The 24,257-nt window shown below is 31.7% G+C and overlaps 1 protein-coding gene across 1 annotated transcript; it reads left to right on the top strand.

The window, feature by feature from the left end:
* The first annotated feature begins 2,400 nt into the window (after positions 1–2,400).
* Chsy (Chondroitin sulfate synthase) lies at positions 2,401–23,972 on the top strand. The gene is made up of 3 exons (XM_085811092.1): positions 2,401–2,498; positions 8,514–9,311; positions 16,621–23,972. Exons 2-3 carry the CDS (start codon positions 8,532–8,534, stop codon positions 18,082–18,084), a joined length of 2,244 nt encoding a protein of 747 aa, XP_085667218.1. The 5' UTR covers positions 2,401–2,498; positions 8,514–8,531; the 3' UTR covers positions 18,085–23,972.
* The last annotated feature ends 285 nt before the right edge of the window (positions 23,973–24,257 follow it).

Here is a 24,257-nt window from a genome sequence, read left to right as displayed (position 1 = left end):
TCGCGATCAGGTAATTTCATATATGTTCTTTTTACCGGGTTTAAAGATTCACAAAATTTTAATGCATTTTCTTGAAATTTTTCTAATTTATAAGAAAAAAGCAGTGTATATGGATATAGTGAAGAGTGTGCGCAATGCCATTTTTGTGCAATTCTGGGATGTTTTTTTAAGTAAAAATAAGTCGATGTGTACATGGTTTAGTGATATTTTAATTAAATGATAGTTATTTTGTGAATTTTATGTTTGTAGCAGTTTGGTATACGTTTCAGTTGAAGTAAACATGCATGGAAATAATTTAAATATTTGACACTAAGTGTTTGTAACCATTTTTAATGTTTGTGGTATAAATTCATTGGTGACGTTTATAATATAATAGATAATTTAGAGGTAAAAGTTTTTGGATATTTTATTTATTTTATACGTGGAAATGTTCATCTTTGGAAAGGATATATACTTTTTCACGATCAGGTAATTTCATATATGTTCTTTTTACCGGGTTTAAAGATTCACAAAATTTTCATGCATTTTCGTGAAATTTTTCTAATTTATAAGAAAAAAGCAGTGTATATGGATATAGTGAAGAGTGTGCGCAATGCCATTTTTGTGCAATTCTGGGATGTTTTTTTAAGTAAAAATAAGTCGACGTGTACATGGTTTATGTGTCTGTGCTATTCTGAAAAACGTGCAAGGAGTTTGCGATTGTACACTTTTTCCCAATTTTGCAGTTAATATTTGTCATGATTAAGCAGTTTTGTTACATAAAATTTCTAGCATAAGTGTAATTCGGCTAGTAGATTGTTGGAAAAAGTGTTCAGTAAATAAAAAGAAAAGAAACATGTCTTTACTTCGTGAAGACAAAATGGCGGTGAAAAAAAAATAGAGGGTTGCTGTAGCAGAGTTGGTCGCCAAATTTTCGCCAAAAAATCGCCAAGTTACCATAATCAAAAGATAACTATTATCTATTATAAACGTCACCAACAAATTCATGACGCAAACATTAAAAATGGTTGCAAATACTTAGTGTCAAATACTTAAATGATTGCCATGCACGTTTACTTCCACTGAAACGTATACCAAATTCCTACAAACGTATAATTCACAAAATAACTATCATTTAATTAAAATATAATTAAATTAAAAACACTACTTAAAATATAAATAAGCGCATACATTAATTTAATAAAAGTTAGCTTACAATCCTAATTACTTTAAACTAAATCATTGCTAATAACAATTTTCCAATAATACCATATTACTTTATTTACTCCTTACATTTAGAACAATGCATAAAAATAATATCCTCAAATAATTAAAAATACTAATTTACCTAATCTTCTTCAGAATCTTGATTACGTGGCGGATAAACTTTTCTTATAGATTAAATAACCCAGTAGTCAACTGGCATTCTATTCACCCACTAATAAGAAATTAATAAAATTTTCCCCATACTCAAACTACTTTCAGCAAATCACGTACCCTTCCTTACACTCTGTTTCACAAAATGTCCATTTTCACCAGATTTCTTGCACCGCCATTCAAACTTATCTGTAATATCCTTCGTTTCACACAATCTCATTTCATTCCCACATGTTGGACATTCATACTTATCCGCAATTAATCCTACACTCATACACCATTCAACCAATTCTTTTGAATTATCAGATAAACGCATTAAAAATTTAGAATTCACTTTAGATAGTGCCATGCAATCCAAAAATTAATCAACACTCTTTCACACAACACACAATGAAGCTTAATACAAAATAATATAGTACTACAGATATTTTTCCAAATTTACTCCCTTTTCTGATTAAAGAACTGTAATTCGTTCATTAATGTCACATGACATATCTCATGATCTCTCGTTTCCCTCACACAAAATAATGCGTAATCGGAACTGAGTACTTCTCATATTATTCCCAAATTCCTAGGTAGTAACCTTTATTGCCTCCAAAATGTCGCCAAACTACCTGTTACCATATTCCAATGATTAGCCAAAAATAACAGTAATAAAAATAAAAACTTTAGTTAATTATTTAAACCTTATATTATTGCAGCCCACTTTAATCATGTTTTAGGACTCGGGTACCCTATGGTCCTGAGTGTTTAGTCTTTTAATTATTAAGAACACGGTCATACTACTCTAAACAGGCATGTTACCAATTATCAATAAGCCCCCCCACTCCCGCCGTAATTTCACCTGCTCATCCGGTAGTGATGCACCACCAGCCAGTGGCAAAACGGAGCATGCACAGAACATACGAGAACAGATTCGTTGTCTAAGCGCTTGAAGAATCAGGTTGCTACCTATGACCACCGAATTCTCCAGGTTGCCAGCTTTGAACTGTTATCACCAATTTTGGCGATGTTTACATTTAACGGATCCTTTGCGGAAGTGCTTCCGAATGAAGTGTGTAGTTATCTTTCTTCTCTGTCCGTTGTTTTGTCTTGATGAGCAGTTCATTATGATGTGAAGTGATATCGTCCAAGCGCTAAAGGTATTTATTTTAGGGATTCGTAAAGAGAGGCTAACACATCGCCTGCTAAAGCCAGTATAACCCCAAAATTCCAATTAAGTGTGATTTTTTTGTATTCATTGCTTTCTGTTGTTTTTTGTGGGATGTTAAAATTCTTAATATCCGTAATGGATCTAATGTCTTTCGATTAAAATGATGCTGCACCAGGAATGAAAAATGTCATGAAAGTTTTATTTTAAATTAAGTTGTAATTTATGATCGCGTTCATAGTTGGAAATGAATGAAGAAGTTTCGGAGAAATGTCAAAGGAGCTTTTTATTAAGCAGTAATTCCTAAATATGTGCCTTGGTTCATGAAACATTAGTGACTGGCGTTTTGCCAGTTGCTAATGTTTCATGTAAGCTCACATTTGTTTCTGAACACATGTATGTTTTAAATTTATTTGCATAGATCTTATACTAAATATTGAGACACAGACTCTACATTTTTAATACATTATATTTTCCTCTATTCTTCCCTGTGCACATTACAAAATTAATATCAAAGTACCTCTTGTAATAAAATAATTTATTCAAAATGTGTTAATCAGTAATTCAGATAATAATTCATACACTCTAAAGATTTGCTGAGATTCTTTGGCAGATGATATTTCTTGTCAGAATATTTTGTTCTAAACGAAACTGCATCACAAGAATTATCATCTGCATTTGGACATTACTGAAGGGAGCGGAATATAGTATTGTTCTGTTATTGGGACCAAATTCAGAAATGTGTATGTACTATATACATGAATGTATATGTTCATATATGCTTGTATATATGTGTGTATGCATGTACATATACGCATATACATGCATGCATACATACATTGCTGACCCGATAACAGAAGAATAACCAGAATATATTAACCATTCCATATCTGAAGTGAACATAGAAGGATGCTGAAACTTAACATGCTCTGGTATAAATTCACCTATTCATCTTTTTGAAAATGGTCAAAGTATTAAAAATATTCAAAAAGTTCTTGATGTAAAACATTCAATCATCTGTGACATATTAAAATGATGGAAATTGTTTAAAATGAAGTTTGGACTGCATTACATGTTAAAATGAAGAAGTTGGATATTTATTCTACAAAACAGTCAAACAAAACCCAAACGTTTGTACTCTAAAATTTTCAACATATTTAGAAGAATGATTTTCAGTAAAAGGTTGTCATTAGTTATATCAGTAAAGGAGTCATTAGTTATTTTGAAGAGGAAACATGAAAATGTGCAGTGTCCTTGCTGGGACTTGAACCTCTACCTCTCGAATATGTGCCGAGAGTACTACCATTACACCACGAAGGCATGCTGGAAGGAGGGAGAAAATACTTTATATACTGCCCCTTTTACTGGACGAGTGGGGATTTGGAGACCCAGTCGCCAAATCCTGGGGTTGAAGAATCATCATCCAGCACCTTTGTTAGGTCGTGCTCCACTGTAGACACATTAGATATTTTTGAAGCAGGAGACAGGAAAAATGAGCAACGCCCTCATCAGGACTTGAACCAAGACCTCTCAGGAACAGTTTTTATAGAGCACATACATGCTGAATGTGCTAACCGTTACACAACAAAGGCATGCTGGAAGGAGGGAAACTGAATGCTTATATTTTGAGAGGCAACACAGATTTCAGGTCAGCGGATTTTCGGTATTGACTGTATCTACAAATCATCACATGACAATAACATCGCACACATGCATTTTTAAGGTTCAAAATTTGTAAACGTGTGTTCACATAATGATTTGGGAGTGCAAAGGAAAGAGGGAATATTTTCAAAAGGAAATATTTTATTTCCATATTTCTTATTTTTGAATGAACTAATAAATTTTGCTGAAAAATACGAAGGAAACTTAAGCATTTAAAAATCGAAAATGAGTCTAAAATTGACGCAACTTATAGAACCTGATAGAATTTTGAATTCCCATTGTTAATTAACAAAGGTTAATAATAAATTAACCTTTTATAAAGTTTTATTGATAATTGTGAAAAGTACAATCTAAAAATGCCTTGAAAAAGGAAGCTAAATAACTGCATAAGGTTATCTCTATAAAAACTGATTAGTTAATCATCAAATTATTTTCTTTTACATTTGTACTATTCTGTTTTGAGGAGTGTAAAAAAATTGCAGCGAAAATGTATGCACAAAAGCGCCAAATCTAGCAAACGCGCCCGTTTAACAGCGCGCCAAATCTAGAATACACGCTGATTTCAGATTGCGTAAGTTTATATAGTTCTATATTTCTCAAGATGCCATTGAAATACTAGTTTAATTTTTAAATCCCTTTTTAATATCCTATGGATTTAACAATTTGGGAATTGCCCATGACGAAACGTCTGCAATATAATTTTGGGTAAAGTGCAGAGTCGGCCAATGCTTGGTGCGTTTTAAAGAATTGCACATACTCGGTATCCATGTACACATCAACCTATTTTCACTTTTTAAAAAACCCCAGAATTGCACAAAAATGGTACTGCGTACACCCTTCACTTTATCTATGTACGCATTGACCTATTTTCACTTAAAAAGTAAAAGAAAATTGACAAAAATCCAATTGTTTTTGCCCTTATAAAAAGCAGCAAACAAATAAGTGGGCGATTCTGCACTTTACCGAGAATTTTTTCAAAGAAAAGGCATCATTCATTATAGAAAATTATGTTTGACTTCCAACAAGATGAAATTATGCTTTAGCGATAACTCGGTAGCGAAATAGCGATGCAGGCATCTATTCAGTTATGTTTAGCAATTTTTATATAAATTATAATAATGATCTGACATAGTTATTTACTCTTATGCTTTATTAAATCATGTTTAGCCTTTTTTATATAAATTATAATAATAAAAAAGTATTATATGAAATTAACTTTTCATCTAAATTAAAACATCATCTTAAATAGTTATTTATTATTATACTTCCTTTCTTGCATTAGGGTTGCCGCAATTATTTTCGGCAGCACTGGCATCAACAATAGTTTTGCGATTTTTTTACGGCCCTCAAAACCGAATAGTACCGGTTATCTGTATAAAAACTGATTAGTTAATCATCAGATTATTTTCTTTTACATTTGTGAATTTGATATTGTTTTAGTGAAAATTATATGTTGTTTGGTTTCCATGTATTCTTAAAGAATCGTTAACATTTTCATGTATAACGTGCAATAAATTTTTAAGATGTCAATTTGTTAGTTATGATGAAAGTCAGTTACATAATATGCCAGTATAGGATTTGAAAAACACACTTGTGCGATGTTAACATCATGCGATCATTTGTAGGTACTTTATTTTTTACCACGATTTTTCCCAACGACGATATTTTTCAACTGCAAAGTTTTTTAACCCTTTTATTTTCGACCCCGATGTTTTAGAACTGTGATGTTTTCTCTTTGCTTTATTTTCTCTTACGATGTTTTGTACCACGATGTTTTCACATTGCGTTGTTTTCTCTGCGATGTGTCCAGCTGTAACCGGCTACAAAGGCCCAATTAGCAAGAAGAAAATTGTTTATCAACAAGGAAATTACACCTGACATTCGCAAAAATCTACTGTAGAAAATTTAGCATATTGAAACAATATTACATTTGGACATTAAAATTTAATATATTTGGGTCAGATAGATGAATTGCTGTGTGGCAAAAGCCAAATGAAGAATTGAATTAAAAAATTTACTGCCTGCTGTTAAGCATGAGGATGAAGTCATATTGGGTTGAGGATGCTTCTTTGCCTCTGGGTTGGGAAATTTGAATTTTTATAGAAAATAATGTGAATCCATGTAAATATATAAATATTTTTTATGAGAAACTCAAAACAACTACTAGAAAGCTTGGAATGTGAAATACGTACAAGTTCTGTTGGGCTAATGATCCTGAACATACAATTCTAAATTTTGTATGCGGTTATTATACATTGGTCATGAAATTGCCCTAAGTCCTCCATATTTTTCAGACTGAAATCCTGTTGAACGTAATGGAGTGAGTTGGAGAAAAGAATAAGGAAGTATGGCATTTCTTCAAAAGCTTTGAAGGAATGTAGCAAAATGGAACATTCTTACACAAAAAACTAGTTAAATCCATGCCAGAGCTAATGAAAAATGGATATCCAACAATACTAAATGCCCCCACATTTTATTAAATAGAAATTGTTTTTGAAAGTGTCCAAATACTTGTATAATTTCAAGTTCATTTAAATGTTTTTTAATACACTGTTTTTTTACCTAAAACATTTTGAATAACTTTTCCAGAACAAGCAAGTTTAAAAAAAAATTATCAATAGTATATATGAGAGAAAAATTAATTTTGCTAATATTTAATAATTAGCATTTCCTAATAAATTTGGGAAACACAAGTATCTGAAAGCAAATTCAAGGAATTTCATGTATCGTCAATTTATAAAGCAAGGTTGGCAAATTTCTTCCACCGTTGAAAAGTAGTCAGAAGGGTAAAAATATATTGCAGTGTATGTACCCCTTGGTGATTTTTTAGCACCATTCCAGTTCACTTCCAATGACCTTCCCAAGCAATGACATCCTAAACATAATTAAAACAAAAAATATGTAATCTCAATAAACTACATTTTTAATCAAACAAGGAAATAACACAATAAAGGGAATACATATTATCTAATCTACACAGTACAAAAAGGAAATATCAATTTACCTTATTTAGGAATTTCTGTGTGTGGCAAACAGAATTCCTTAACAGCATCCAAAAACTGTGTAAAATTATCTGAACTAGGATCTGTATACTGCCGGTGGCAAATAAATTCACAAAAATAAGAATCAAATTTAATTCAGGTTTATCCATTTTAGTGTTAGCTACATACACCCATATCCACATAGAAATCAAAATCTTAATAATACTCAAATGACTCTCCTCAAACCATGATCCCTTTCTAATGGAACGCTTTATGTATTAAGCATTTGAACCTTTCTTACAACAAAACCATCCGAACGATCTTTGCGTTTGACTATATGCATTTCCTTCGTACAAGCAGGAGGCTTATAATGATTACTGAGTAAACCTTCATTTACACACCAGTCAGTTAATGCTTTTTTTCCCATTCCGGCTCTGAGCATTTCCCCACCCCTCTTCCCCTACCACCAACCTTTTGAGAGACTTTTGCTTCGTATATTTAGAGTGCCCCCATGCTGCACAGACACTATACACTTACAAACATCCATGTCTTCTCCAAGATTCAAACAAACCCAGGCCCTTCGGCATGGCGGCAGCAACACTAACCACTATACCAGTTGGGTGGCTTTTTATAACATAAATGTATGTATAATTCTCCAATAAATATGTTTGAGTGTGGGTTTTAACAAAGCACAAAATGTTTGCTATTTAGACAAAAGATAAAATGTAATTTTTTTTGTTTTTCGTATGATTATGTTAATAATGTTTCATTTTAAATGTTAACCATAAGCAGTGTCCCTTTAATATCGTCATTACATAAAGGTGCTCACTTTCATTACATTACAGATCATTACATAAAGACATTTGCATGATAGTGTCGATTAGGCTTGGCCTGTATGTCTAAAAGAATATTTGTGAAAATAAAAATGGCTTATTTTGTTAAGGTCTGTGAGCGGCTATTAACCTTGGACAAAGCTCAAATTGCATAAACTTACGATTGTTAATAGGAAAAATGTAATCAGGATGCTGAAGTATTTAATTTTTGAATTTAATAATTAAAAATATTTTGTTTCTTTTTGCAGCACCAGTGGTGCATGTACCTACGGTCGAGAATCGCATATACACATTAACCATCAGAAGAAATAAGTTTCATTCACTAAAATGGAGAAAATAATGTTTGAACACATTTTATGTTTATATTATTTTATTATATATTAACACATATATGACTAAATAAAAAAATTTCAATTTTTATATGATTTAAAGAGCTTCATCTATAAATTACCAATAACCTTTTTTTTATATATGTATGTATATTTTATTTGTACTTGCTATGAAATTACCATGATTGCTATTTTCTTCCAGGTTTTAAAGTAATCAAAGATGAGCACCCTTTCTCATATGTGTCGATTTATAGTGGGTGTTATAGTTGGATTTGTTATCACTACACAGCTGCGCTACATGTTTCTGAATCCACCATCTTGTTTAATTTTGATGAGTGAAAATAGTAAAAGTATCAATAATGAGAAGTTGCATGTGAAGAGTTCCAAATATTCAATTGAAAATGTTATTAATATTTCTAATTTATCTGAAGCTAAAAAGTTATTATTTATTGGTGTCATGACTGCTCAAAAGTATTTAGAAACAAGAGCTTTAGCTATTCATAATACGTGGGGACAAACTGTACCTGGAAAATTAATTTTTTTCTCAAGTTCTTCTTCTAGATCAAATTCTTCAATACCACTTGTTCCTTTACCAAAAGTTGATGATTCATATCCACCACAGAAGAAATCATTTCTGATGTTAAAATTTATGCATGATCATTTTATTGATGATTTTGAATGGTTTATGCGAGCAGATGATGATGTTTATATCAGAACAGACTATTTAGAAAAGTTTCTGAGGTCTGTGAACAGCAGCAAACCCCAGTTCATTGGTCAAGCTGGACTTGGAAACAAAGAAGAATTTGGGCAGTTAAGCTTACAAGCTGATGAGAATTTTTGTATGGGTGGACCTGGAATGATTATGAGCAGAGATACATTGCGTTTAGTTATACCACATATACATTACTGCCTCAAAAATCTTTATTCAACCCATGAAGACGTAGAAGTTGGTAGATGTATACGAAAATTTGTTGGAATTCCTTGCACTTGGTCATATGAGGTAAGATAAGTTTGTACTGTTATGTTAATGAATGCTCCCTCCCCCCTCCACTTGTTGTTATTGTTGATATAGAGCAAGCTTAAAAATTGGATTAAATTGAAATAAAAAGTTCTTATGAAAAATCGGTACTTTTCCATTTCGCCGGCACAAATCTCACCAAGCAGACATTATTGGCGACAATACACAGTATACACATAAAAAAAAAAATTTTTAACAAATGTTAGTTATAAGAATTTTTTACTTTAGATGCATAAATATTTTAATATTGTTTAAATTTTTTTCAAATGGCTCTTTCGTTTTCCTTCTCCACATAAATTCCATGAGATAAATTTCCATATGATAATGTACCATTCCTCTCTGTTTCTTATTTTGTCATTTGGTGCTACCCTATAGTCTTTCTATTTTTTATGTGTACCTCAGTTTCGGGACAGACAAAATTCTATTTATGGTTCACTTTGAAGTGTTTGAGACTTTCCTCTTCCAGTTTTTCAGTGCAGTATGATTTCTACAAAACCGAATATATTATTGTTCCTTTTCAATATTTTCCTTAATTGCCTCTAATAATAATGCTCATTTATTGGTCTGGAAGCTTCACAAGGAAGCATTCGTTTGTTTCATGACAAGCTCCACCAAAAATCCACTGTTGTTGTAGGATCCATCCTGCATTGCATGTTTCATCAGGCAAGTTACAAATTTCCAATAGCTGCAGCAATCCACAATGACCTGCAGAAATCCACAAAGAATTTAACAATTTGATTATCAAAGAATTCATTGCTGAAATTGTCAGAAAATTTTATAAAAACTTTGACAAAATTAATAATTCTACAATAGCAATCATAAATTATGACATCTGTAGTAACTTAATAGGAAGTGACTCAAAGCCATTTTATTAAAACCATTAATATATATAGTGTGGTTGAGTTTGGGGTATGTTATTTAGCGAAGAGCCATTCTTCTTAATAACAGCATTAATTTTTACTCAAGAGAAACAGCATAAATGTATCATCTTACTGAAGAAAAACTATTACTGAAGCCTGCTTGCTGTCAATAACATCAACTCACAGTTGATAAATTCAAACCTACAGTTACATCTTAAAAATTCCATCAGGTAATTTTTTTCTTTACAGTCTTCCCGAAGAAAAATTCAAGACAAATATAAATGGATAGCTAATTACATACATATGTATTTCTCTCTCTCTCTCTCTCTCTCTTTTTTTTTTTTTTTTTTTTTTTTTTTTTCCCAACATCATTCTGTTTATTTTTCTTAAATTCTTTGTTTAGCCATGTCTCATTTAATTTAATTTCAATATTTTTGCATTGTTAATTTATTACAAACTCTCCCTAGCATGTGATATTGGTTACCCATTTAAAAGTTGTTTCATTTGGTTGGATACTTGCAGCATAATGTGTTTATTCAATAGGTCAGTACTCGTTGATCATTTAGCCATCTCATCACTGAGTACATTGTCCAGCATATACCACAGAGTGCAAATAATTTTACATCACAAGAATGGAAATCCTAATTTTGATGGAGAATACCCCAAGAAGCAGATCCAAGTGTTTCCTTTTTCTTTGTTATCTAACTTCTCAAGAGGACCTTCAGCTAGCCATTTTTAGTTGGCATAGGGTATTTTAAGTGCCCCCTGTATGGCACAGATATAAACATCCAAATTTGTCTGGAATTTGAACCCTGGCTCAACAATATGGTAGCCAACAGTGCTAATATCCAAACATTATCACCAATTAGAGGGGGTCTTGCCAAAGTGTCCAAATATGAACTTCTGTCCTATGAACACGTCATAAAAAGTATTGGCCCCCCATACTGTAGACTCAGCTGTGGAATTCAGCTGGTTTGCACTGTTTCTACCTAATGGGTTGTTAAAATTTAATTGCAATGTCTCTTTAACATTTATTTACTAATTCAGTTGCTTTTATAGGCAACAAACTGTTTCTTAAAATTTTTAATCTGTGTGGCCATTAAAGAAATGTGCAGTTCTATGAAACATATTTATGTTTTACAACTTTTGCAGATAAATGAAAAGGCTGCATGTTCTGTTCATTGTTTGAATTCGGCTCATCCAAAATAAAATTTTAAAAAAATTAGTTAACAAGTTTGTTGTCATAATAATTTAGAACATTTCTTTAACGTCAACAATCGATATGCAACACTAATTAATGGTAAAATGCCATTCAGCATGTTTTATGAGAAGCAAAGTCAGTGAGTAAAGACTTCTGGTTAATTTATTTGCATCTCTGATTAGTTCATTCACATCTCACTCAGAGCGAATCATAGCTGCATTGTTTCATTAGTACTGAAGCGTGGTCATTTAATCACAGCAGTGTAGAGAATTTTTTTTTTTTTTTTTTAAACAATACTGTCATTACATCAACAGAGATGTTGGTCAAAATTTTAACACTCTGTATTTCTTAGTTATTCAGATAGAAAAACAGCAAAAAGTATTTTCATTAATTAACGAGAAATTTTAAACATTAAGTTTAATGTTACATATCTAATGTATGCATGTATAATTTATGTAAGTGATGTATAATGTTTTAAGAAGAAAATTTATTATAAGATAAAACTGCCTGTGTTTCTATTTTGATGATTTCCAGTTTCTAACAGTACTCTGTGTTAACTTGGTGAATAAATAATAAAAGCTTATGTTTCTCTCTCACCTCTTACAGATATATAGCTGCTAACTGTTCCAGTTTTTCGTCTCTTCTTCTAGTGTTCCTGTAGATCACCGAATCTCCCAATTTTAACCTTTATTAAGCAAAACATTTCCCAGTAATAAATGGAATCTATTGAACATTTCATCTGTATTATATTTTTATTACATTTTATTAATCGTATTAAATTTCATTTGATTTTTCTTCATCTATTGCTGACATTTCTAGTTTTTTATATGAAGATTCAAGCAGTTGTGTTTAGTCAATTCATATTTATATTTAATTTCATTTACTTCAATAAATGGCAGATTACTAAATTTATCCACACTACTACTGTGTACGTTAATTATTAATTTTATTTTCATTGTATTTTAAAAGTATTTCAACAAATAAAAGCTTTACTGCTTTACTTGGGATTTCCTTGGTGTAATTGTGTGAGAAAATTACAAGAGGAAATTAGCCAAAGAACATAAATTTAGAATATCCAGTTAAATGCTAATATATTTCACATCTGAATTGAATTTTAGATAGTTCAGTAACTTGAACCATGCATTATAAAGTGAGTCAGTTTGAAGTTACTTAAATGGTGTTTTCATGCAGTGTGAATTCCTAGTTTTTAATAGTTCAAGCTTGGCAGTTATGCTGATATAATTAGAGTACCCAAGGAGCAGTTTTAAAAGAACTCTGTTTCCCTAGTAGTAAGGTCTAGTGTATTTATTCTTTTGCAGATCCAGATTCCTCCTCTCCATATTTTTGTACTCTTGGCCTCTCAATTCGAAAAGGTATGAGGCATCAAAATAACCAAACCATAGTAACATAAATAAATTGAAATTTGATTATGGCACTTTAGAATAATGTAGTGAGATATCTAGGGATGCGAATATAAGTGTCCGGCATGGTTGTGCGCATGCGAGGTCGTTTGCACCTGACGCAAGAGTGAAGCAGCTTGTGTGTCCATCGCACGTGATGTGTGACGCAGATTGCAGGTGAAGTGCGGTGCTCACATCGCAAAATTCGACGATTGACGAGCAGCAAGGTGTTGGCAGATTTCTGATTACGGAAGGAGTTAAACCGGCTGATATTCATCACCGGATGGTGGTCATTTACAGAGGAGACTGGTAAGTTAGCGAGAAAATGGAATGCCCATTTGAGTGATGACCCAAGACAAGACCAAGAAAACACTGTAATCATGGCCTAACTCATCGACAAGGTGAATGACCTGGTGAGAAATGATTGATTTGTCGCAATGTGAATGTTGGCAGTTATGAAGGGGGGTCAGCGTTGAAACAGTGTGGACAGGTTGTGTCACTGAAAAGTGTGCGTATGGTGGGTTCCGAAGAAGTTCAGCGAACCGCGAAAGGAACTGGTATGGGTTTAATACTACTATACCTGTTCTGGTATCATGAAGACCTCTCTTTCCTGGAGGGGATCTTCGCTGATGATGAGAACTGGTGCCATCACTTCGAGCCAGAGACAAAGTGGAACTGCATGCGTCATCACGTTCCTCTAAAATATGCAAAGCTGTGCTATCAGCTCACCGTCTTTTTCGACATCCGAGAACCGATACTCATCGAGCTTCTTGAGTATGGGAAACCCAATAACAGCGACGTGTGCCCCGAGACTCTCCTTAGCCTATGCAAGTCCAAGAGCAAACAGCCTGGGCTGCTAATGGAGGGAGTGATAACGCACATCCACATGTCTGCAAGGTCACACTAAGTGTAATGGCCAAGTTCAAGTGGAAGGAGTTCGAACATCCGCCCTACGGCCCGGACATGTCGCACTGCGACTTCCATGTGTTTGATCAGCAAAAAATCTCAAAGGTAAGCGCTTCAACTTGATGATGAACTGAAAGACACAATGGAGGATTGGCTCTTGTCACAACCACAGAAATTCTGGGAACAGGTAATCCTTCGGTTCGTGAAACAGTAGGATAGTTGTGCTTAGGCTTCTAATGATTATATGTGATCAGTTAACACACCGTGTCATTTTGTACCTTTTCATTTGAACACACCTCATATAACCATGAAGTAAATCAGGAATTGCTTGCTCAAAATGTAGGCAAGACTAAAAGAACCCAATATGCAATTTAATTAGCAAGGTACAAAAAGCTAAAAAAATTGTCATTGATGTATTCATTATTTTGTTCCATTGAAAATAATCCTATGCTTGCTTGCAACTACTGAAACACACTAATGTTCAAAATTCTTTTACATATAATTGAGATTAAATATTTATAAATAATTTAGAAAGGCACTTTATTTGATAACAGTATCCCAAAATTCAACAGTTTGCTACTTTTCACCAAATTATCACAAAATTTCTAGCTGCATTATCACCTTATCTAATCAAAATTATTTGTATGGAATAAAATTTATCCTGCATAAAATTTGCTAGTACATACATTTGTGAAACTTATACGTAGCTGCCAACCTTGAAATCTTAAAAAACAGATTTTTGTAGGAAACTGGAAGGGTGTTGCGTTGTGCGGCGACCCTATTTTAAAAGAATTCCAAACTGATTTTAATTGAGTTATAATGTATGATTCATGTTATTCAACTATTTGATGTAAAATAAATTAGTATTTTATTAGATATTCTGATTATGTTCTTTGTCTAATTTCATTTTAAAATTTTCTTATATTCAAATACTGAGAAAGTCTGGTACTCCTTTGTTATAGTGGCCCCCCGAAATTGAATCACCAATCAACCGAGATATTTTGCCAAAATCTGTGTGCGTGTTCTTTTACCTTGGTATGTGATCGTGTATTAGCACTCCGCATGTTCTTGTATTATTCATTTTTGATGAGGTATTCGGATTCGCTTTGTTTATTTAAAAATGTATTCAATGCCTTTGTGGGGCGGGTGGGGGTAAATATCATGTTAACAATTTTTAATTTACCAAGTAATGAGGTAAATGCCATATAATGTTTTCATAAAAGAGGTCTCTTACAGAACAAACAAGTATGCGAAAATAGCCACAACATGAAACCTTTTTTAAGAATGAAACCATTTGGAGGTGCAAAGTTAAAAATTGCAAAAGAAGGGTTAGATATAGTTGAGAAAAGAAGGGTTAGATAGTTGTTATATATTGGTTCAGCAGTTCTAGAATATCTTTTGTCATTGCTATTAAATATATGTATAAAGAAAAATGATATTTGTTATAGCACCCTCCGCGATTGAATTGGCAATCAACCGAAATATCTTGCCAAAACTTCGCTGCGTGTTCTAATACCTCTCCATGTGATCGTATAGTATTAGCACCAGGCGCATGTCCTTATACCTCGCCACGTAATTGTATATTAGCACTGTGTTGCACTTTTGCTCTTGCCTCGTGTTCTTATATTCATTTTTGATGAGGTTTTCGAATTTGAATTGTTTATTTAAAAATATATTCATCGATTTCTTGTGAATATGACATTAACAATCTTCAATTTATCAAGTAATGAGGTGAAAGCAACTTTTTTTTTTTTTTTTTTTTTTTTTTTTACAATAAAGAGGTCTTTTACGTGACAAACGAGTATGTGAAAATGGCTACAACATGAAACTGTTAACAACGAACCCATTTGGAGGTGCAAAGTTAAAAATTGCAAAAGAAGAAAGGCATCCCTGTTAGATATATTGGTTCAGCAGTTACAGAATATCGTTCATCATTGCTATTAGATATATGTATTCTTGAGTATTCTTTGAGGATTTGACGTCCACGAAATAGTTTAAGAAACAGCTTAGTATGTGTGAAAAAACTGCAGTTCACTGGAACAGTTGCATGCGATGAAATAATAATGTGGTTAAAGACAACGTTTCTTTAAAATCTTCATAGGAAAAGGCATGTGAATATTATTATGACTATTATATATTGCATTGTTTATTTTTATATTCGCGCTTCATGAGCTTGGCAAAATTATAACTAAGATCTTGGCTCAAATCTAAAATCGCCAAGAATGGGTGGTGGCTATAATAAAGAAGTACCGAAAATCCTGAATAGTGAAAGAAAACTTTTATTTATCAATGTACTTTTCAACACGATAAAAATGAAATTAATAGTAAATGTACAAAGTGTTTGTCTGGATAAATTAAGTAATGCACCAAACACGGGGGAAAAAAAAAAAAAAAGATTGAATACAAATAGTAACTGATTAAACATTACGTGAATCTTCATATAATATAAAAATCTATGAATCACTACAGCAGATTAAGCCAACTCAGTTCAAATTATATTTAATAAGATCAGTAAAGTGTAATAAAAAGATACAAATCATATGAGATAAAATTTAATAAAAAATAATTCTGAAAATCATTAGAAGTGGGGGATTGGAATTTGCCGAATTAAAGCTTCGTTAATTTGGATTTCTTTTATTGCTGGGAATCATTTCCTTAATAAGGCTAAAAATTAAAAGCTGGGAAATTTGGTTATCTATTGGGAGACAGATATGTGATTGCAGTTATGCTTAAATGAAATATCTGCATTATCTCTCCATAATTTGCATAAACATAGAATAAATTTGTTACTTTTTTTTTTTTTTTTTTTTGAAGACGGAAATATATTTTAAAAAGTTGAATTCCATTGCATTTGAAATCCGCATTTTTGGTATTTTTAAATAATAAAATAATTTTTAATAATGACAATTTTTTTTTCATTATAGATGCAGAGTATCTTTTATCATAGCTTTAGCGGTGAAGAAGTTTTTACTGGACGTTTAAAAACAAAAGAAATTCATCGTGCTATAACTCTTCATCCTATCAAGCAACCTTCATATCTTTATCGCATGCACAGCTATTTCTATGGTCTTCAGACTCAAAGTTTAAGATATAATTCCTTAAATTTGTATCGTGAGATCCTTGATATGCAAAGCCTTTTATCGGACACAAAATTATTTGTTACAGCTGATCAGTTTCTGCATTTTAATACATCAATATTAGGTATGAAACCTTCATTAAATAAATATAATCCATCAAGTAGTGATGAAACATTAATCTGGGACTTTGTGAGTAAGCATATTTATTCAAGTTCTACCATAAACCCTAAAAGACGTTTGGAATCATATCAGCAATTAGCTGTTAATGATGTAGTGATGGAAGTTATGGAAATAATAAATAAATATTCCAAACAAAGAGGAAGAGTGATTGACTTTAAAGAAATTTTATATGGATATATTCGAGAAAATCCTTTATTTGGTGTTGACTATATCTTAGATATGCTGCTGACATACAGAAAATACAGAGGTAAGAAAATGACTGTCCCAGTTCGTAGACATGCTTATCTTCAAAAAGCATTTTCACAACTTGAATTTAAAGAACTTACTGAAAACAACCCACCTCGTATGAATTCATTAAAAGTGTATGTGAATGTAGTTGTTCCTTTGTATGGTCGACTTGAGAATTTTAAACGTTTCTTGAATAATATTGAAACCGTCTGCTTACAAGAAGATGAAAAAATGCGTTTAGCTGTAATTCTTTTTGATTCTGATCAAGAGGATGCTACAGAAAGCAAATTAATAATTGAAGATCTGGTTAGGAGATACCCTTCGTATCATATTCAGTTACTTGAAGTAGCAGGTCCGTTTTCTAGAGCCATAGCTTTGGAAATGGGAGCTAAAGCATTTTCTTTAGATTCATTATTATTTTTTGTTGATGTTGACATAGTATTGGATTATGGAGTTCTAGAGAGAATTCGTCTCAATACAATTAAATCTAAGCAAGTGTATTTTCCTATTGTATTCAGTGAATATGATCCAGAATACTTGGAAAATGACTCAGAAATGCCTCAGTTGAGTGAAGAACGAGGCTATTGGCGTCAGTTTGGCTATGGAATAGTTAGTATATATCATTCAGATTTAAGAGCTGTTGGCGGTTTTGATACTTCAATTCAAGGCTGGGGAAAAGAAGATGTAGATTTATATTCCAAAGCTGTGCGTAGTAATTTAATTACGCTTCGCGCAGCTGATCCTGGAATTGTTCATATTTTTCATCCAGTTTCATGTAGTCCTGAATTAGAAGATTTACAATATGAAATGTGTTGGGGCAGCAAACTGTCAAGCTTAGCTTCACAGAAGACTCTTGCAAAAATAATTTTAAGCAACAAACAGAAATATTTATCAAATCGATGACGAACTGGAAAATTGTTTGGCTGCTTGCTGTAAGACTAAATTATAGTTCTGTGAAATGAAATTTGAAATTTATATTACTGCTGTGCCAAAGAGATCTGTTTTTATGTACTGTTAATTATTTAATGCTATATTTTATAATGCATTACAGGTGTTTTTTATTACATTTGTTCCTGAAATGTGTCTTTATTGTTTATATGCATGATAAATGCATGACACTTCCGAAGGTGTAATCTGCCAGATTTTAATATAAATCTTTTTTTATGAACATTGATGTTCAAATTTCATGTTCATAAAATTAATTCTCAGTGGAAATTTAGTGGTTGCTGTGTGCAGTGAAATTCATGTGTAATATGCAGTTACATTAGAGACTCAATTAAATCACACTGTTACAGTGAGGTTCATATTATCCCATTGATTTATGCTGAAAAAAGAAAAAAAAGAAAAAAAAAAAAAAAGAAAAGTTAAATTCTTAAGTATTTTATCCTTTCTTTTAAGCCTTGTCTTGAAATGTTTAGCACATGATTTTTGAAATTTATCAAAAATCATGTAATTTTCTTGAATCCATAGAATCTTTGTAATTTCTATATATTTAAGGAAAACGATTTGTGGCAGAAACTTATTATATCTTTAAAAGTGTTGGAATGGGCATTTTAAAACAAACTTGTAGCTTCTGTAATATTTTTCTTTGGAATTTACAGTTCTGTGGAACAACAATGAACCGTATAATATCGCATATCTGTGTGATAAACTTTTCATTAAGAATAAAATAATAAATACAGATATTTTATCATTAACCCGTAATGCTATTTATTTGTATTCTATTATAGGAGTACTAATTTGACATATATTCATTATAATATATTCTGTTTATAAATGTGCAAAGTCCGAAATCTGGACCTTCAATACTCAAGAGTGACCTAAAATCTGGACCCCCGAATCACTAGCCTTTGTAAAAAGAAAAAAAAAATTATGCATACACATTTGTTGTGTTTTAATAATAAAAGATGGAAAGTCCCGATAGCATATAAGCAAAATGTACACTGCTAGGACAACGGCTTGAGTTTGGCCAATGACAATCCAGATAAGGGTCACCATTAACTCCACCCACATGAGTGATGTCACATTTCTGACGTTTGTTTATATTCTGCTGTTCGGAGTTACGAAGTGCGTTTATATTCTGCTGTTCGGAGTTACGAAGTGCGTTCTTTCAATAAAAAAAAAAAATTTTAATCTGCAATGTAAATTTACTCTAGTGATGCTATTTTTTAAATTTTTCTTTAAATATTATTTCTTACTGTTCCAGAAGGAATATAAATTTATGTCACAAAATTTCTTTCTATATGCGTGTGTGTGTATATATATGCATGCATGTGTAGAAACATACACATACATATATTTTCAATATATAATTATATATGAATAATATGTATCATTATATGTGTGTGTATGCATATAAATATGAGTGAGTGTGTGTATGCATGTATTCATTTTTCAGGATGTCAGATTTCTAGCGAATAATTTTTTCACATCTAGCTAGGGGGAAAAAAACTTTTTTTTTTCTTAATAAAAAGCTTTTTTTTTTTTATTATTATTATTTTATTTTATTTATTTATTTATTTATTTATTTTTTAAGAGAAAGCTTTTTTCTCTTAATTTTTCACATCTTCACATTCAGTTTTTTTTTAAATAATTAAGATGAATGTATTCATATTTAACATTTCTTCACAACTTGATTTATCACTTAAAAATACATTTATTTAATTTTGGATAAGGTGGGATGTGAATTCCAGCAGCATTTTTAATAGTAGAATAATTTCTCTAAAGAAGCTTTTTTTATTTTTTATTTTTTAATTCCTTTAAAAGAAAATTACTTAATAATATTAGAAATAATTAATCTATTACTCCTTACGCACGTCTTAAATATGTTAATGGAAATTTTCATTCAATAGCTTTATAAATTTATTTTATGTAGTATTTTAATTTAATAAGAAACTAGTACTGATAAATGAATTTCCATTGATTTCCTTATACATTTAGTTTAAAATTCAGTTTTCAGTACATGTAATTATTCTCCTTCATGGTCCTTCACGCACAGCCCAAAAGCGGCTGACTGGAACGCTGATAAATCAATCTGAGTTGATTCCAGGTGGTTAGGCTGGCTGCATGAACACTTACCTGGTTTTCCACATGTCTAAACATGGATATGAGGTTTTTTTTTTTTTTTTTTTTTTTTTTTTTGCTTAGAAAATCCTCCGCAAAGACATCTCTCCCACATAGATCCTGTATGCTTTCCATAATCAAATAAACCAAACCAACCTTTCAAGCAAAACAGCTCCTCAATAGAAATTCTTCATATCTATCAAGCAAATGACATTCACTAATGTAATAAATTGTCATCATACACACTAAATCAAACTCGAAAGTTTTATTAATTATGCTTACAGAAACAAAGTACTTAAAACCAGATTTTGATTAATTTGCACTTTTAGAAATAGTTGAATAAATTTCTTACCTTTAATAAATAGAGCGAACCCTCTATAAAATGACCACTATCAGTTCTACATGGTTTACATTTTGTGTAGAGCTTGTCATCTCAAAGAGAAGATGTTCAGTACCAGAACGTTTTGTATATTGAGGAGAAGTGTCAGTTTCAGAGGTGATCACAAAGAAGAGGTTTGTCATGTTAAAATGTTAATCTGTTCCTAACTTCTTCGGAGGGTTTGGTTTATGTGATTATGGCGATGCCTCGAGGGCTATCTGCCTAAGGAGAGGGATGCATTTGTGGAGGACTTTCTAAGGGAAACTTGCTTGTTACACATGGGAAAAACCATGAAAACGTCCATGCAGCCAGCCTGTTTGCTGGATTCGAACCTCGGACCGAACTACCAGTGTTCAGCGATTTTACTGCTCACCGCTGGTGGGCACCTTTTTTGCAGGGAAGGAAGTGTTTTCTAAGTGTAGGACATAACATATCAGTCTAAATGGTCCACATTAAGATTTGATCTAGGAAATGAATAATGTTGAAGCTGAAATAAAAATTATATAAATTTGAATGCCATGCATGTAGTGTGAATCTCAAATTTACTTTCCTGCAATGTGATTTTTTTAAATGTAAAGATCTGGCTATATATATATATATATATATATATATATATATATATATATATATATATATATATTAAATATAGCATGAAGTTTTATATTTGAGTTTAATACTGAAAAATGTTAGACATATAAGAAAATAAATCTATGTTTTCTTCACATACTATGGAATATTCATTCCTAGCTTAAGGTAACATGAAGTTACACAATTTCAAATCCACTAGAAAAATATATGATAGTCACAAGTTTGACAAAAGATTCTTTGCTCAAATGATAAAAGGCTTTGGGGCTTTGGAGAACATTTAAGTTCTTATGCATTATCCCTTTGACCGGCCAAGTAGCATGATTTAGTGCCAATTATGGATGACTGTACCCTTCAGTAATTCCATAGAAATAATTGGCGCTTGGTTACCATAGCTCGGATTTCCACAAACGATCGGTGAGATAATACATAAGCATCCTACTTTATATTGACATGAATGGTGTGGTGTAGTGGTGTATTTAATTATGGCAAAGCACACTAGGGCTATCTGCCTAAGGGGAGGGATGCCTTTCGTGGAGGACTTTCTAAGGGAAACTGGCTCGTATACACGTTACACATGGGGAAAACCACGAAAACGCCCATGCAGCCAGCCCGTTCGCGGGATTCGAACCTCGGACCGAACTACCAGTGTTCAGCGACTTTACCGCTCGGCCGCTGGTGGGCAACATGAATGAAAACTAAATTTTTTATCATAACTTTTTAAACTAAATTTACCTTTCTACTAAAAAAATTTTTTGGGGCCTTGGTTTGGTTTGGTTTATTTAATTATACAAAGCACTTGCGTGCTACCTGCTTAAAAGGAGGGATGCTTTTGTGGAGGACTTTCAAAGGGAAACTGGCTCTTATACACATTACACCTGAGGAAAACCATGAAAGCACCCATGCAGCCAGCGTATTTTGCAGGATTTGAAACCCGGACTGAATAGCTAGTGTTCATCAACTTTACCACTCAGGTGCTGGTAGTCTGGCCATCAGTGTTATTAAACTAAAATTCATCTATATTTATAAAAGGTCCCAATATATAGATATCATCTGTTAAAGTCTGTATGTATTTTTCTGGCATATCCTGTATGTGAAGTACTTTTCATTAGTCCCACCTTTTAATTAACGTAGAGGTATTATTGTACAGAATATATATGAAACTGAACTGATAAATTTTCATATCTGTCTCTTTCATTTGTTTGCTTATCATATATTTTTTAATAGTTTTAGTTCTGATATTGCTTTACATGATGTCAATTTAAACATAAGAAAGCAGAGAACAAAAGAAATTCACCCAGAAACTAAATTTAAAATTAGTCTGAAGATTACTGATGTAAAATAAATAGTGGCTATATTATCAAAATTACGTAAGAAGACAAATGAATAATTAGCATATTCAGATTTTAATTACAAGTTAAAATTTTATATCCCTAACAGTAAAAATGCACATATTGCAATGTTATTCATTTATTACTCACAACCAACTCAGCAGGACTCGTCAGATTTTTAAAATGTGCTAAATTCTGGCAGCCATGCTCATAACAATCCTTTAATAGGGCAATGTCCCCGTTTTCATATACATTATTTGTGTTGTATTCGAAGTTTCAACAATTTTTATGAACAAATTGTGATATTTTTTGCCTTAATTTTAAAATATGCGCTTAGGAATTTGCCAACAATGGAAAAAACTACGATGAAAATTCTACAGGAATACAAAATTTTGCCAAGAAATTTCTAAAAGGAACAAAAAGGAAATACATTTGGTAGGTACCCAATGCTGCTGAGGTTTGTGCGATGCCGAGTCTCTGAAATTTTTTAACGTTTTTCAAGCAAAAATAAATCGCTCATGAAAATGAATACGGCAAAAAAATTAGAAAGATTTGGAGATGAACGTGTTTTAATTTTAATGTATTATGTAATCCTTATTTAATAATTAAAATTTATATTTCAAATTGCTAAAATATATTTTCTTCTCATAGTTTGATAATGTTAGCCAACTTACCATAAATATCAATAATTTGGGTATCTGTTTAAGAAAAGTTGTGAAAACCATCAACTTGCACCCGTAACTTTTACCTTTTCATGTGCTAAATCCAAATTGAGCCAAGGTGGTTGTGTTAAATATGTACCATTAATTTTACAGGCAGTATATTGTATTCTTTTATATACTGCAAAATTTAGTTTGTACCGAAATTATGTAGTGGCAATAATTTTACTTAAGATAGAAATTTTTCAATATTACAAGTTTACATTTTGGTTATTTTTATTTATTTATTTATTTATTTTTTCTGTGATGAAATGCAGCACGTTAAAAATTTTAAAAGGAATATTTTGGAATTCTTAAGTTCTGTAATTGTATTAAGTATTATATTTTACATTACTTGATGGCTATTCCAGAAATAAATAATTTAATTATGTATACTAGAAGAAATTTCTGGAAGTTCGCCAAGTGCCGGTTATCTGAGTATCCCCTTACTTATTTTTAAAACTCTAATGCAATAAAAGCAGGTTAGCATAAAATGTCTGAGTAAAAGAGAACTTGTGATCATCATTATGTATTTACAATCATTCTTATATAAATAAATGTTACACGATATCTTAGACCTCTGCTTTTCAAACTCTATCTATTAATCTGGGAATATGAGTACTTCTCTATAATAAATAAATAAGTTTTAATAAATGCATTATGGATGTGAATATGTTTGTTTTCTGTAACATATACTTTGAACATTTTAATTAAATAATTTTTTTTCATCTTCAATTTTTCATCAATAATGTGTGCATATATTTTACTTAAGATAAAGAGAAATTAACATTTAAAAATGAATTATAGGCTGAAAGCATTTTGTAAAAGAAGATATCTGAAAAGGAAATTACTGCAATTCATAGAACTTATAAATGAATAAATGTGATAATTAGTATCATATTGTTCTTATTTGTTAAGAATGAATATTAAATTATGGATAATAGAATGGACTTCTAAATGTGAAGCACATGCGAACAATAATACTAATTCACAACATTCTGATATTGATTTTAGTACTTC

This window comes from Stegodyphus dumicola, chromosome 2, assembly GCF_044657685.1.
Source record: "Stegodyphus dumicola isolate Sdum_Otavi_A_Nest chromosome 2, ASM4465768v1".
In the NCBI taxonomy this organism is placed as follows: domain Eukaryota; kingdom Metazoa; phylum Arthropoda; class Arachnida; order Araneae; family Eresidae; genus Stegodyphus; species Stegodyphus dumicola.
This window is presented reverse-complemented; position numbering and strand designations above follow the sequence as displayed.

Bases quoted from the DNA above. Each gene is read 5' to 3' on its own strand.
- Chsy (XM_085811092.1), top strand. From the start codon at position 8,532: ATGAGCACCCTTTCTCATATGTGTCGATTTATAGTGGGTGTTATAGTT. The intron at 9,312-16,620 runs GTAAGATAAGTT...TTTTCATTATAG, and splicing joins CTTGCACTTGGTCATATGAG to ATGCAGAGTATCTTTTATCA.